Genomic DNA, 15,861 nt, shown 5'->3' with positions numbered 1-15,861 from the left:
AAAAAAATTTACATCTCCCCCCCAAAACAACTGTTTATCAAGCTGCAGAAATCCTGAAAACCTCCACTTTGTCCTCAACTATGTGGCAGCTATGTCCTTAACCCCCAAGAATCATATAATGTGCCTGAGAGTGGTGTCCAAATACTTCTTGAACTCTGTCAGGCTTGGTGCTGTGACCACTTCCCTGGGGAGTCTGTTCCAGTGCTCAAGCAAGAGTTGATTTTTTCCAGGAAAAAGATGGCTCTCTAGTTTGTTTGCTTTGTTTTAACTCTAAAGTTATTTCTGTAGACAATATTTACAGGGGAATATTTGTAGGCTCTGAATTCTGGAAACATAATCACCGATGATAGGCATTATTGTTATGCAGAACCTTCAGACAAAAAAACAGCTGTTCCCCTGAACAGCTGAATAGAAACCTTATTTGCTTTAATCCTCCTACATTCAACATGAGGGGACAAGACCACAGAGGCAGGGGGTGAGGGGAAGGAGGAGGGCAGGAGTCGTCCACAAAGCCTGCAGCTTCCACTGTTACATATCTCCTAACCTGATCATTTCCTTATAGCACTTTCAAGAAGAACATTTCAATATGAATCAACAAAAATAGTTTCGTAAAGTAGGTCGTTGCTGCAGCAACCGGGCGGCTGTTTGGACTACTCCCTGCCACAATGACCTACTTTTCCAGTTATATGTAACTGTTGTAGCAAGATCCCAATATTCCTTCCCTACGGAGCTGCTCAGAGACGGTTCCTGTACCACAGCTGAACTTTATTCCTAGCAGGGACACAGAAAGGCTTCATTTGAGCAGGTACAAGCATTGTGTCGGTTCTGCTCTTCCTCCGTGTCGCACTCAGAAGTGTCGGTGGCTAAAGGTTACATGAAACCCAGTATGTGCTCGGAGCTCACAAAGTGCCACAGCAGCGCTCAGAGCCGGAGGAGCTGACAAAGAATGGAAGGGGAAGGTGTGAAAATGAACAGGCGCTCGTGAACAGCGTGTCCCCTGCCAGACTCAACAGCTGGCACTAAACTCCGGCACAAACAGGCTGTTCCTGTACCACCATCCAAGCACAAGCTAATGGACACCATCCTTTATTACAGGTCTAAATAACATTAAATCTGCATAAAAGAAAAACCCTGGTGAATGGCAGGTAAAGCTCACATGTTTTTAAACCCTATTTAACCCTGCATGCACTGGAGGGGGGAGACCAAAAGGTACCACAAAGGAAGAAATGCTGACAATTACATAATTCCCTGTTTACTGCTGTTAAAACCAGCATTTTCCCTTATGACAAAGAAAAAAATATCACCTCTTAAACTAATGAAGGAAATCATTATCTCTGCAGAAATAACATTACAAGACTTCAAACATCAATGATACTGACTTGTACTTTGGTATTTTTTGATCAGTGTATTCAATCAAGTTCAAAAGCTTTCATTCAAGGTAAAATTAAAGAGACAAGTGCAAGAGACAAACATTTCTAAGCAAAAGAAAACTCATTCCAAGAAAAGAAAAATTCCAAACTAGGCATTACCATGTAGTACACCATAATTAAAACTCCAGTTGACACAAAGCTTCTGACAGCTAATACAGCTCAAAAACAAAGAACACACAAAAAGGCTCTCCAAAGCTTACTTTACCTTAGGTGTTCTTAAAATTTCTAAGTTCAGCAGGAAAATTACTGCAACTGGTGACAATATAGTACTGCAAGTGGAAATTTTTTTTTAATTTCCTGCATTGTTTCATTGGGAAACAAGCCACTTACAATGACATAACTGTTCCTGAAAAATCCCATACTCATCAAACAAGGCAGTAAAAAAAAAAAACACCCAAAAAGCCTAAAAATTATTTTTACTTTACCACTGCACTTGACAAGCCATAGAGCAACAACTGCGAAGACAAACTGACTTTATTCCAGAACAAAGACAGACTAATAAAAGGAAAACAAGTGCAGGATTATGAAAAGAAATAGGAGAGGCTGCTGCTGAAAGAGCAGCACACAATTACTAGTAACACTTTTCTAAGTGTGACCTCCAATGCCAAAAATGAAAGCTTCATAGTGCTGTGTCCTGTGGAAGCAGTAAAGAATTGGAGTAAGAATTTCTTCAAATGCTGCAAATGCAGCATTGAAGAATTTTGCTTTAACAAACACAATGTTTTAATGCTAGGACTGAAAAAGAAAGGTTGGTGGAATTATATTCAAAAGAATGCAAAAAGCCAAATTCTAAATTGTAAAAATAGAAACATTCACATTATCCCCCACAAACTCACGATTTTCTTCATGGTTTAGAAGAAAAACACACTACTGCTGAAATAATGTACTCCTCAACAGTAAATTTATTGGCAACTAGCTTGCGGAAAGAAAATTTCAACCAGTGAAAGAAAAAGCACAATGACTATATGGTGAAAATTAATTTTACACAGGTCTCCTCAGGTTACAAAAGCCTTGAAATAAAAGAGGAAAATAGAAAGCAATTAAAGCAGAACTGTCAATATCACAGCAACCTACAACTTTTTCCTTTGTTATAAACAGAAGAAATGTTTATGGCATTATAGGAAATGCTTCCAGGGCATACAAATGAAAAAGCATGCTAGAGAAAAAAATAAAAAAATTGAAGTCTCTCATAGAAACCTTTAAGGAAACATTCACAGGATTTGGGAAATACTGTGCAAGAGCAGTAAACAGCAAACAGTTACACTCTCTAAAAAGAAACACGGATAAAGCATAGTAAACTAGACCCAGCCTGTCATCTACTGAAAAGCAATGAAGGGAAGTCACAGGAATTATCCCTAGGCAACACAAATAAAACAAGTAATTCAGATGCCATCCTTGGCTTGATCACTCCCATTAAGACCTGCATGGTTTTGCATTTGAGTTCATCAGCAAGACTTACAAAGAACAAAACTGAAATGCAACCTCCTCCCCCAAAGACCCTTCTGAAACCTGGATAGCAAAATTACTGTGTAGAATATTTTCTTTTAAATGCATGTCTCAGTTTTGCCGATGTAGTCATGCTTCTCCCATGAGACAGGAAAAAGGGAAAAAATATTAGGTAATCTCTGCTAAAAGCCACAATGTTTTCTTCAGCTTTAAAACTTCTGGAAAAAAAAAATGAGCTTGTTTAGTCTCTAGAATATTAAGTATGAAGGAGAAAGAATGAAAACAAAATCACTTGATGTCACAGGATTTCCAGACAGAAAATTTCAACACAGAGGAAAATCTATAGAGAACATAGCAAGACAACATTTAGTCCATTATTCAATGAATCAAATATATTAGAAATAAAAGCTATTTTCAATGCCTGCTGCTCTATAAAATGCAGTATTGCAAGTCTGTGGATGCTTCCCCAGTACTTCAGAACTGTACAGATTGTGAAATTGAGATGTTTGCCATGATGTTCTGTATCTTTAGTGCACAGCAAAACTGCAACCATTCAAACCATCATCATGTTTTATGAACTATACAAGGCATGAAGTAATAAGCAGCCTACATAAACAAGTTGCCTATTTATTTATTTCTCTGTCTGATGCAAATCACCTTCTTATTTCTGTTTTTTCAATCACTTTTTCTCTCTCTCCCAATAGCAGCACAGTTTACCCCTCACCGACAAGGTCAGTAGAACACTGGCAGTGAGAAACCAAAAAAAATTCGCAAGCACTGAACTCCACAAGTTCCTTACAATAAAAAATAAAGCATTTCCTAGGTCATGGATTTCATACACCAGATAGATAACAGATAGAAAATTCCAAGTTTTCCTTATAGTAATTGTTCCTAAGTAACCTGTACTGTAGATATTTAATCTCCATCACTGAAGAATTAATAATATATGTTCATACTTCACAACTTCTCCATTTGAGCTTAAAGAGAATTTTTTCAACTTTTCTAGTTTGAATTCTGAAGGGATACAGGTTTGTGTTCTGAAAAGTTACAAACCTTCAGCGCAAGAGTTTTACAGCCTGTACTTTTCATGTCTGTGAAAGAGCCACAAACATACAGACGTTAAGAGAAGAAATGCATGAGAATGAATAGGAAAGGAAATGCTTTTCTATAGATTAAGAAACACTGAGATAAAGTAAACTTCTAAAACAGGTCCAGAAAATTTCTCTAGTTTAGTTGTAGGAGGAAGCAATGCATAACACAAAAGCTCAGATGTACATCACATGCCTATTAATACAGAAATTAGATAGGCAGGACATATCCTAACCAATGTTCAGTGGAAGAAATCCCCTCCATCTCTGATAAAATTGAATAGGTTTTATCTTACTGCAAAAAAATTGTTGTACTAGCACTTTTCAAAGTGCTTTTAAGCAATAGTTTGACACCTGAATTTACTAGTTTACTTCCAAAACCCTGACTATTATGATATTCTTATTTTCTACCCAGGTTTAACAATGTTGAATTTGAGACCTTTCAAATACTAATGCAATTTAAAAAGAAATAGTTTAAAAAAAACCGAAGTACAGAATTTACAAAAAAAAAAAAGTGCATACTTTCGGAAGTTCTGTTCACTGCAGCTCACCTACTGTCTAAACAAATGCTAACAAAGCTCATGTGTTGGTTTTTATTACCTCCACTGGTAATTGGAATGCACTCCAATTTTTAACTGTTCCAAAAGTACAGACAGCCTCATGGACTTATGCCACAGCCATCTCCACTTACACACTTGAAACAGAACACTGAAATATTGACCTGTCCTTTCCAGTCTATCCTTCACCTCCATTGAAGTTTTGCTCCCTTATAAAAAATCATTTACACTCACAAAACTCCAAAGCAGTGAAAGCAAATGCTTTATGGTGACCTGAAAAACAAATGGAGGCTTCAGGGTTAGAAGAACACTGCAATTATAACTCACCTCTTGACCTAGATTGCAAAGAATGTGAAAGCCAAAAGTACACAGAAGCACAGAAACTAACCTTGCTCCATGTTAAATTAAGAGTTCTGAGAAATCTAAGTGAAATGTATTGCACCAAAATACTATGAAGTTCTTACCCTGGTAATCAAATCCAGTCCTTTCCTAGGGGTAGCCAAAGGTATGGCTATTAAACCTGCTAAAATGTGATAAGCAAATTACTAAGCCCATGGAACACAAAGCCACATACTCTTACACTACTTTCACAACCCACTCATGCTCAAGCTGACTTTTGCCTTTTTAGGTCACTATGGGAAGGTCACAAAATTCCCAAAAGCAAAGGGTTTCTTTCAGTATGCAAATTCATAACATCACAGACTTTAGAGTGACTTCTACACTGAAAAAATGGCCGACTTTGCTGGCAGCTTGACCTTCCTCCTATCACAGGTTATATAACTAACCTGAAAACCTGCCAGGCACTGAGACACGGTATGGAAAAGAACCAGTTCTGAAAATAAAGGCTTCCATGCTGTATATAAACTGCTAGAAACTGAAAAGTTCAGGCAGTGCACAATGATAAACAGGCTTTTCTGCAATATTTGCATAATATATTTAAAGAGTAGCTTCCATTTGTTGGGATAAAGACATTTTCCCAAACTGGAGGAAAACATATTTTACTGTATTAAAATGTCCAAAAGAGAATGATAATATAAAATAACTTGCTTTGAAGAGCAGATGCAGAATTCATTGACACTGCCACATACTGATCAGTTTAGGAAAAAAAAAATCTGAATTCTTAATGGCCTAAAAAAAAGCTGCTTTTACATTCATCACAGATGGTGTTTGTTGGCGGTTGTCACCCTCCCTGTTTGTGACTAGTGCAGGAAACACTATGAGGTGTGGACAGATTGCCTTGCCCTACTCAAATAAAGAATGTGGTCCATTGGTACTTTTGTAAAATAAAACAGAGTACTGGTCCCAAGAGAAGGAAGACTAAAAAACTCCTATGGACTTGTTTCAAAATCACATTTCTCCCTTTAATACTCAAAGTCCACATACTATTACATATCAAGAACACTTGACCCAGATCTTCTCTGGACATCCTCAAACCTGGAGATTAGTGATGTAAAACCAGGTGTCTAAAACCTCAAAATTTCTTAACCTGAGCAATTAAGCCTCCTTCAAGATCAACCTTGGAGGCCAGATTGTATAGATGTTCACTATAATTTTTCTGGACTATAGTAACTGCTATTTTAGAAAAACCAACTTTCTGAGCACAATTCAATTTGCAGTACCGCATGCTCCCTCCACACCAACCAGTGCAGTCTTCTTGTCCAACCGAATAATAGTTACTTTACAGAATCTGGTGATACAAGATCATTCACCAAAATAAGGAAACAAGCACAGTGTAATACCTCAGCTAGCAGGCTTATTTCTCACATTCTGACAGTTTGATAAAAAAGAAATTGCATCTTTCCCCAACACAGTCAAAAGGTCAATACTTATTTACAGCAATATCACCTCAAAGAGTGTCAAAAAACGGCAAGCCACAGAAGAAACCAATAATCCCCTTCCAAAAAACACCTGGTGGTTACTGCAGACATGAGCAATGCAGGCCAAGAGTGTTATGACCATTGTAATCTGACTCAAATCTACATTGCCGCTGAAAGAAATGGTACCTGCCCTTCCCACTCTTTGCCTCTTCACTACTACTATGGTGACCTTTTTGCTGGCACAATCTACCACAGAGCTAATCCCACCAAAACTGGCAATTAATCTCTTTTGGACAGATTGATGAGCTAAACTTGCTCACCACAGGGTTGTGTGCTATCATAAAAGGGTGGAACCAACCCTTTCATCAACAGTGCAGGATTAAACCCATGAGGACATACGTCAGTGTGCCTCAATGACGTACTTTGCAAATCATAGGGCTGGATCTTATAACACAAATTATAGAGGGAGTTGCTGAATTGCAGGCATTTTGGGGTAAAAAATGTTTTTCTGTGGAAGAGAATAGGTGAGCAGCCTAGGGGTGTGGGGAGTTTCTCCGGTCTAACTGCTGGTACCACAGAGTTCCCATCTGAAAATACAACTTCTGGAAAGAAGCTACACAGATTAATCACCCTCAGTTCAGTGGGCTGGGCGAACAGAAGTGCGCCAAGTGGCACGCGCCACTCCAGAGCTGAAGGCACTCATTAGAGGGTGGGCTGGGTCGCACTGGGTTTGCAAGGCCACAAGTCAAGGTACTGGGGGGCTACAAGGTGGCTTCCTGTGAGAAGCTGCTGGAAACTTTCTGTCTGTCTTTCCAGGCCAACACAGACCTGCTGCTCACTGGCCAAGGTAGCGCCTCTGGGATAACATATCTGACAGGAGGAAAACATTACTGCTCAGGAGCCATTGAAGCTCGAGAGGCATGAGAATATGAGAGAGAAACAACTCTGCAAACTCCTAAGTCAGGAAGAAGGAGGGGGAGGACATGCTCCAGGCACCAGAGCAGAGGTTCCCCTGCAGCCTGTGGTGATGACCACTGAGAGGAAGGCTGTCCACCCACAGCCCATGAAGGACCCTGGTGGAGAAAATATAAGTGTGAAGAATCCTTCCCCTGAGGAAGAAGCAGCAAAGACAACATTTGATGAACTGACCAAAACCTCCATTCCTCATCCCATCCCTCTGTGTTCTTCGGAGATAGGAGGTTGAGAAAATGGCAGTGAAATTGAGCCCAGAAAGAAGTGAGGGGTGGGAAGAAGGCGCTTTAAGAATTTATTTTCAGTTACCCTATTCTGATTTGGTTGGTAATAAATGAATTAATTTTCCTCATGATGGTAATGGCTGAGTGATCTCTCCTTGTCCTCATCTTTACTCACAAGCTTTTTGTTGTATTTCCTACTCCCTGTCTAATCGAAGGGAATGACAGACTGCCTTTGGTGGGCTTCATGTTAAATATTTTATAAATCAAGTAGATTTTCATTCTAAGTGCTACACAATAAAAACAAACTTAAAGGGATGTTTTCATCAGGGAAGTCATAAATATTTCTGTGCATTCCTTTTTATATATTAAGCATGTCACCAAAAAATAATGAAGAATAATACACAAATTTTGCCTGCCTGAATTACACATATGAAATTCAAATCACTCATAGATTAATTCTATTGACAAACTTTTTCCACCAATCCCCCATTCAACAAACATATCTCTATTGGACAAATCATAAGTATGTAAGCAAAAACTTTAAGTGTGTTTTCAAAACCAGATGCACAGAATAGCAAAATTTAGTAGATACTACAGAAAGATGTCTAAGTATTATTTTTTAAACAAGTTCCCACTTCCATGAATTGCAGTGATTGTCCTGAAAATTAAACTTTTTTTCTCCAGTTTTTTTATTTGCTTGAAATTTGAGTGTGGAAAAAAAAAACACCTCTCTTCTCTCTCTGAGGTCAATACCAGTATCTGCTGTAATAGCAGCAGCTAACTTTGAAAGATGTTGAAAACATCAATACTCTCACAAAATTTAAGAGATATACAAAGCAAATTCAATTACTTATTTTAAAAGTGAATTAGTTATTTTAAAAGTAAAATCTGTTCTCTTCAGGAATGGTTAAAAAAAAGAAGAATTTTAACCAGCATATCAAAGACAGACATACATACCCAAAAAGACAAACCAGAAGAGGTAAATTATTACCTAGAGTAAATCCTTATGCAGCAACTAACAATGTTTGCATTTCTTTTCAGGCATTGTGATCAATTGTCACTCTGTACTAAAACCAAGGCTAAATGAAGCTCTCCCCCAGGTGATGCTGTTAACCATGAGATCCCATTCTCCTTAATATGGAAAAGTCTGTGAGCACATGGGAACACATTTTTTCAGAAGTAGGTAATGGTTACTTGTTGGAGTATGCAAGATACATTCTTTGCCTGCTTTGTTGACACAATCAGATGCAAGCTAATTCTGGTGCCCAACATTTAAGGGCAACTGACAAACTTTTAAGAGAGCCTTAGTGTGGTTTTAACATTTGGCATCTCCCTCCACCATTTCTACATCGCCTTCTACTGCACCAAGTAACTTCTTTCTCTCAAGTGTTGATCTGTGAACAACACTGTGAACTCATCCCATAGAAAAAGCATTTTTCAATGAAAGCACATTTCGATTTATTTGACAGCTTGAAAAAAGGAACAATAAGAAGAAACAGAACAGATCCAGAAAAAAAAAGCGAGCTGAGGGAGGTCCTGGCATTTGTTACGTAGCATTCACGAATTTAGAACAGGTAGGCTGAATGCCAGGAGAAAGGAGGTCAGTAAGACCATGTGACTGCTTAGTAATTAGACTTGCTCAATAGTGCAATTACACAAAAATATTAGTCCCTGATTGTTACATGACTGTTTAAACAGAAAAGTTAATTTAAAAGCACCTATGTGTTAAAGGTTGCTATTTACCAGATTTAACACACATTGTTAATATAAACTGTAACTGCTGACCCTGCAGCATGACAATATTCTAACAAGAAACTAAACCTCCTGGTTTCTTGTATTTGTTCACCATTCCTCCTCATGTAGATTGTGTGAGTCATAGTTTGACAGAGAAGAGTTTTGCCCAGGGCACTAGGACAATAAACACTCGGTGTCAATCAACTCAAATTAAGAAAGGACCACCGTAAATTCACACCAGGAGGTTAAATTTGACTCACCTTCCTAATGCTGAAGGGCTTCTGCTCCTAGTCTCAAATAAAATGTTTCTGACTACAACACTCTACTCAACAGGCATGTAAGAAACAATTTTGATCATGGTCATCAACTGAAAATGAACAAAAACTGTTTTTTCATTAATAAGTGCCAAATGAGACTGGCAAATTAAAAACCTGCATCACAGACCTTGTGTATACCTACTGGGAATGTATGTGTCTGCACTGAATAAAAACATCTCATTAAAACCACTGGAACCTAAAGTGGATTCATACCAAACTAGTAACTGCCCATTTAAATTAAAAAATATTGAGAAGAACCTTAATAAACATACTTTAGCAGCGAGTTATTTTATAAAGCTATTGTACTTTTAAACTTGAAAAAAACCTGATGATTTCACAAAACCAGGCTATGCAGGCAGCAAGATTTGATACTCAAATCCATGTGCAGCATGTGCCTTGAGGGAATTTGAGTACCAGAAGATGGCTTGAAGTGCTTTGGACAGGGGAGCTGTAATCCACCCCAAACTCAATCCCTTTAACCAGCAACTAAACCCAGGCATTTTTCTTCAAATGCAAAATGCAGTGGAAGGACTAGGTGCCTTCTAAAACACTGTTTAAGTACACCAACCAGCAATACATCACACACATATGCACTCAAGGACTCTATTAGCTAATGATCATATTGCACAGCCATTAAAGAACCAGGGCAATAGCACTGAAGACATGAACTTCCTTCTGCTAGAATCAAAGTTCACATTTGTCATTCACTAGCTCAGAGAATACAACCAAAAACTGTTCAGCATTTCAATTGCAGGGCACATTTGAGACCTATGAAGTATTCTTAAAACATGTGACTTCCTTAACACTTAGACTTGTGCCAGTTATCCACATTCTTTTAAAACTTAAGTTGCTGTTCATGCTTCACCCACAAAATTAAGATCTCTGAGCTTCTTCAGTAAGTAAAAATGTTATTAAAAATTTTATCCCTCCAAAACAAAAGAAATTTAAAAGTTCCTTATAAAATAAATGTACATCATGAATCTCAGATAAGGAAAGTATCTAACAGTTATTCATAAGTTATTTTTGTCTGTGAAAATGAAATAACCATCAAGTTAAAGTTTACAAAAAGCATCTTTAGTATTTCTATCTCTTGAAAACAAGAATATTGTAAGGAAAACCTCTCAAAATCTGAAAAAAAAACCAGAAACTGAAAACCTCCAAAGGTAAGTTACCTGGTTGGTAAAGTATAAGCTAGGACACAAATTATTAAATCTGAAAGGAACAATCATTCAAGTAAACACAATTAAAACCTGAAGTTTCTAAACTCTGTCATTCTTCCATGATGCACTGTTAAGATAAGTTTCATTGTGCTTGTTCCATAATTAGGCAACTTCTCAGCACTGTAGTCTGCGCAGACTAAGTTCACTAGCATTTCAAGTTCCTGACATTGGAGGGACAGATGATACATACTCTTTACTGCATTATCAACCATTTTACAGGGGTTACAATTTTCAGATTCCTAGCGATGTTTTAACTAATCTCACATGACAAGCATGCACAGAAGTCCTATTAACCACTGCCTTATGGCACACATTTAGCATGCAAGTGTCAGTCATAAATGCACAGTAAAGTTCATTTTTATATCGGGTAGGAGAAATACAACTGGCTGGACGTGCAGGAACAAATCTGCACTTTGCTGAAAGGGACACTGCACACCGAGCCAGGCAGAGCTCAAGAAGCATTTAGACAACGCTCTCAGGCACACAGTGGGTTTCTTGGGGTTGTTCTATGCAGGGATTGGACTTCAGGATCCTCGTGGGTCACTTCCAGCTCAGGGTATTCTGTGACACGCTTCTGTGCAGGAACGCTACTCTGGAAAAGTACTTCTGAGCTAAGCGAGCAGCTTCAGTTTCTCCAGGACGGAGGCGCCCCGGGCTCCCCGGCTGCCCAGAGTTCCCGAGATGGTGCAAGCCCTCCAGGCTGCTCCACACAGGGTTTTCCGCCCGGCAGCTGGAGCTCTGAGCTCCAGCGCTCGGGCACTGAACCGCCGCCCTCGGGAGCGAGAATAAGCGGGCGCCTCACCGGGAAGGCACAGCCCGCCGGTCCGCACTCTGCCACGGGCTCCTTCCCCCCGTCCCTCCCACGTGCGCCGCGGGAGCCGCAGCCCGGGCCGGCGCGGGGCTGGCTATGTAACACCGCCGGCCCGCGGGGAGGGCGAGCGGCCGAGGCAAGCCGGCGCTGGCGGCGGCCCAATCGGGCGCGGAGGGGAGGGGATGGCGGGGAGGCGGCGTGACCGAATACATAACGTGGGGATTAGGGCCCCCGCAGCGCCCCGCACTCACCGCCACCTGTTGATGCCCACGTTGGAGGAGCCGGCGAACCAGGGGTCCAGGATGTAGACGCAGCGCACCGTGTCGGCCCCCTGGATGCATTCCCGCAGCGCCGGGTTGTCGTGGAGCCGCAGCCCCTTGCGGAACCAGTGTACGGCGTTCACCCCCATGCCGGGTGCGGACGCTTAGCGGGAACCGCCGCCGCCCGCGGGGCCGTTCATGGCCCGGCGCCGCCGGGCGAGCACGGACGGGCGGCGGGGCGGCCCGCGGGGCCTCGCTGCGGACGGCTCTAGGACCCGGCGGACACGGCGGGAGCGGCCGCCCGGCGGGGACGCATCACCCCGCGGAGCCCCCGCGCCGGGGAGAGCAGGGACGAAAGGTGGGAGCGCTGGGTCCGGCGGTGACTGCGAGGCGGTGCCGGCGCCCTGCCCGCGGAAAACGCCGTCCGTGCCGCTGCCGCCTCCTCGCCGCTCGCCCTGTGACTGCGCGGGGCTGCGCCGGCCACTCCGCCCCGCCCCCCACCGCCCATTGGCCGGCGCCGCTCCCACGTGACCGCGGGCCCTCACGTTTCTGAGGTGTGTTCGCTACCGGCGGCGCGCGGGGGAAGGGCGTCCCGGCCTGGCGCTCGCGTGCCCGCGGCCGAGAGGGAAGCGCCGGGGCACCCGCGACCCCGGCGGGAATCCCACCCGCAGGGGCAGCGCGGGGCCGGCGGGCCGCGGCGGGGGCGGGCCGGCGGGGGGCGGGGCCCGGCTCTTCGCCACCCCCCTCCGCGGCTCGGCTCGGCGCGGCAGGACCCGGATGAGCACGGGGCCGCAAGGCGGCTCTTGGCGGCGCCGCTTCCGCCGGGAGGCGCAGGCGCGCGCGCGCCCCCGAGCCTGTTATGTATCGCGGCCCGCGCGCGCGCTCGCGCCGCGCCCCCCGGTCCGAGCGCGCGCAGCCCCGTCGGCGGGAAAGGGGCGGGGCGCTTATATAAGCGTGTGCGTAGGGCGCGCCCGCTGCGCCAGCCGAGCCCCGCAGGCCCCTTCCGGCCCTGACGGGTCTGTGACGCGGGCCGAGGGCTCGTTGCTGCCCGGGGCCGTCGGGACAAGAGAGAATGACTCGGCCGTGCGGCGCCGCCGCACCCAAACAGACTTTCAAGCAGCAGAACGAGTTAATATGGTCCCTCTTGGAGCACCGTTAGTAAAGTCATTACTAGGTGGTGAATTTCTCACGCCTGTTAATTACAGAGTTGAAAGCGCGGTCTGTGTGCAGCAAACACGGCGGGTTTCCCTGGACCTGCACCTTGGTTACACTGCGCACGGCCAGCAGCCGACCGAGGCATCGCACTGACCGGACTCGGTACAACCCTTTGGAGCCGCAGCAGGACAGCTCTAGATGCAGATCTGAAAATACACCTCCACCTGTGGATTGCAGCTCAAATCTACAGCTTCACGGACAAGTGCATAGCAAGAATGGTCTCAATTAGAAATAACTTCTCAAGTAAAAGGCAGAGGACCCAAATCAGCAGTACAGCTCTTTCTTAAAATTCAAGAATTCCAGACAGTACTTAAAGAGCTGTCATTTTTCTTTCTCCTAAAATATTTTTTCTGCTTAGATCTACAGAAAGTAAAAGTCAACAAGAAGAGATGTGTGCATCATGTTTCCCTTTGTGCTTGTCTTTCTTCACCTTGAATGACCTAATAAACACAGTAATAGAAGCACAGAATCATTTAGGTTGGAAAAGACCTCCAAGGCCAACTTTTGACTGACCACCACCATCTCAGCTAGGCCATGGCACTGGGTGCCACGTCCAGTTGTTTCTTGAACACCTCCAGGGATGGTGACCCCATCACCTCCCTAGGCAGCTCATTCCAACGTTTAACAACCCTGGTGGTGAAAAAATTCCTCCTGATGTCCAACCTGAACCTCCCCTTGTCCAGCTTGAGGCTCTGTCCTCTTGTCCTGTCACAGCTTGCCTGGCAGATGAGGCCCCACCTGTCATTGACCATCAAGGTATGCGAAGGGTCCAGCCACGATTAGAATCCCTTTCTGCTTGGTCTTACACAAAATTTCTTTTTAAAAGGTGTAGCAGCTGGAGACAACAGCTTTTGAGCACTGACTTTAACAACAGCATAAATTATGATGAGTTTCTCAATATCACTTCTCAATATCACAGTATGTAGAAAATCATATTCCACAGCTCATCATTCTGATCCAAGAAGAACATATGGGATCCTTGCTGCAACTCAGAGCTGGAGTAGTGTGGTCATTGTAAAGTCAAACATTGCTTTCTCAATTAATACAAATTACATTCTTATTTACGTTTTTTTTATCATTATATGCCAAATATTTGGTAATTAATTTTGAAATAAATGAAAACCAAAAAGGAATTCAGTAGTTAATGACCACTGTCTATCAAACTCATTTGAATTCTATAATTTTTGACCACAGTGAATAAGTAGATTCCTTATTTTCAAGGAAAGTCACTTCACAACATAGTTTTCATTTCAAACATTTAAATTGCTTTTTCATTCTCATTATGTGTCCTGCTAGCTCCCCACAAGGCTGTCACACTGAAGGTAGCTCTGAATAAAGTTCCAGCATCAACCAATCTGCTTGCTTGGGAATACTGAGGTGGAAACAGCCCTTCCTCACCGGACCTTATGGTTTCATAAACAAATTGCAGTCATGAAAACCATCAGTCTCTAAGCTGTTTGTTGCTACAGGCTAAATAACAATTGCAGTATATCATTAGCATATCATTATGTCAAAACACTCTTTGGGTCTCTGTCTGGCCATGCCTTGCCTTCTATGTGAGACAGTTTGTTCTTGACTCAGAAGTGAAAGAAAGAACATATTAATGTATAATTAATATTGTATTAGGAGATATTAATATATAATAGATGCAGACTATATTAATTAAAATGTCAGATCTCAAGGGAAGAGCACTCCAGCTTAGTTGAAACAGAAAATAGAATGACAGTTAATCAAGAAACTCACACAAGTAAACCTCTCTACAGTGTTCTGATGTGAATAACTTTTTTAAACAATATTGCTAATTTAGCCCAGACTGTGATTACAAAAATGAAGACAGTGGGGAGAAGATAGAAGGGAAAAAAGATAACATTAAGGCATGAAGTGAAAAAAACATAAAGAAGCAAGTGTACAGTACATTTTGTGTTACAAATTGGAAGCTAATTTAGATGCACGTTTTTAACATCAGTGTGTGCATTATATTCACAGACTTTGTTAACTGTTCTAGGAAGAGCTGTCCTTTAGAAGACCAAGCCTGAACCCTGTTCCTAGACCAAAGTTTATTTCTATAGCATTTCTCTTCTTCATTAGCTCTTTTTCACAGACCCAATAGAGACTACTATTGAACATGTAGCTGATAAAAGAAGGGTTCGCAGAGACAACAGTAGTGATTTTCACTCTCTGAAAGATGTGACTTGGAGTTGGGATTTTTTAACTAACACCTCTAGTATAATATTTCTAGTCTAGAAATCATTTATGTGACTGCTAATTTGTTACTCTAGCTGAAAAAGATAAGTAGATATGACTAAAAAAATAAGATAGAGGAAGATGGTCCTCACCATCACAACTCAATGAACTTCTGAAAAGCCACCAGCAAAACAACAGAAGACCAATGACTAGATGTGACTTTAATTATGTAATAAGGCAGTGGCCATATAAAGAAAATACACTGGTGTAAGGCAAGCCTCCCATCATGATGTCGGTGTTACCGAATCAAAAGGATTATCTGCTTCCGTCAGAGCAAAGGCACTCAAGTATGTTCCGTCCTTTGCTATTACATGACTTAGAAATTATTAAAATATTTTTTTCCTATTCACCCCACTACTTCTCTCTGCAAGCTGTTTTACTCCAACGGCCTTTCACTTTCTTAGTGCCGGCCAAGCCTGCCTTGGCAAGCGGCGGAGGCTCGGCCGGGCCGGCCACGTCCTCTGCCCTGCGCTCAGCCCGCGCCCCTCCCCTGCCGGCAGCGGTACGTGCAGCGCTCCCCGCGCGG

At 42.4% G+C, this 15,861-nt stretch overlaps 1 protein-coding gene across 1 annotated transcript in view; it reads right to left on the bottom strand.

Moving 5' to 3' along the window:
* CRY1 (cryptochrome circadian regulator 1) overlaps positions 1–12,098 on the bottom strand; it is a 38,624-nt gene extending 26,526 nt beyond the window's left edge. The window contains exon 1 of the mRNA XM_058022374.1: positions 11,868–12,098. Coding sequence (XP_057878357.1) covers positions 11,868–12,025 — 158 coding nt within the window. The 5' untranslated portion in view covers positions 12,026–12,098. The remainder of the gene's footprint in view (positions 1–11,867) is intronic.
* Positions 12,099–15,861: the final 3,763 nt, after the last annotated feature.

Source organism: Melospiza georgiana, chromosome 4, assembly GCF_028018845.1.
Source record: "Melospiza georgiana isolate bMelGeo1 chromosome 4, bMelGeo1.pri, whole genome shotgun sequence".
Classification (NCBI taxonomy): Eukaryota; Metazoa; Chordata; class Aves; order Passeriformes; family Passerellidae; genus Melospiza; species Melospiza georgiana.
Note: the sequence above shows the minus strand (reverse complement) of the source record. Positions and strands in the feature narration are given on the sequence as shown.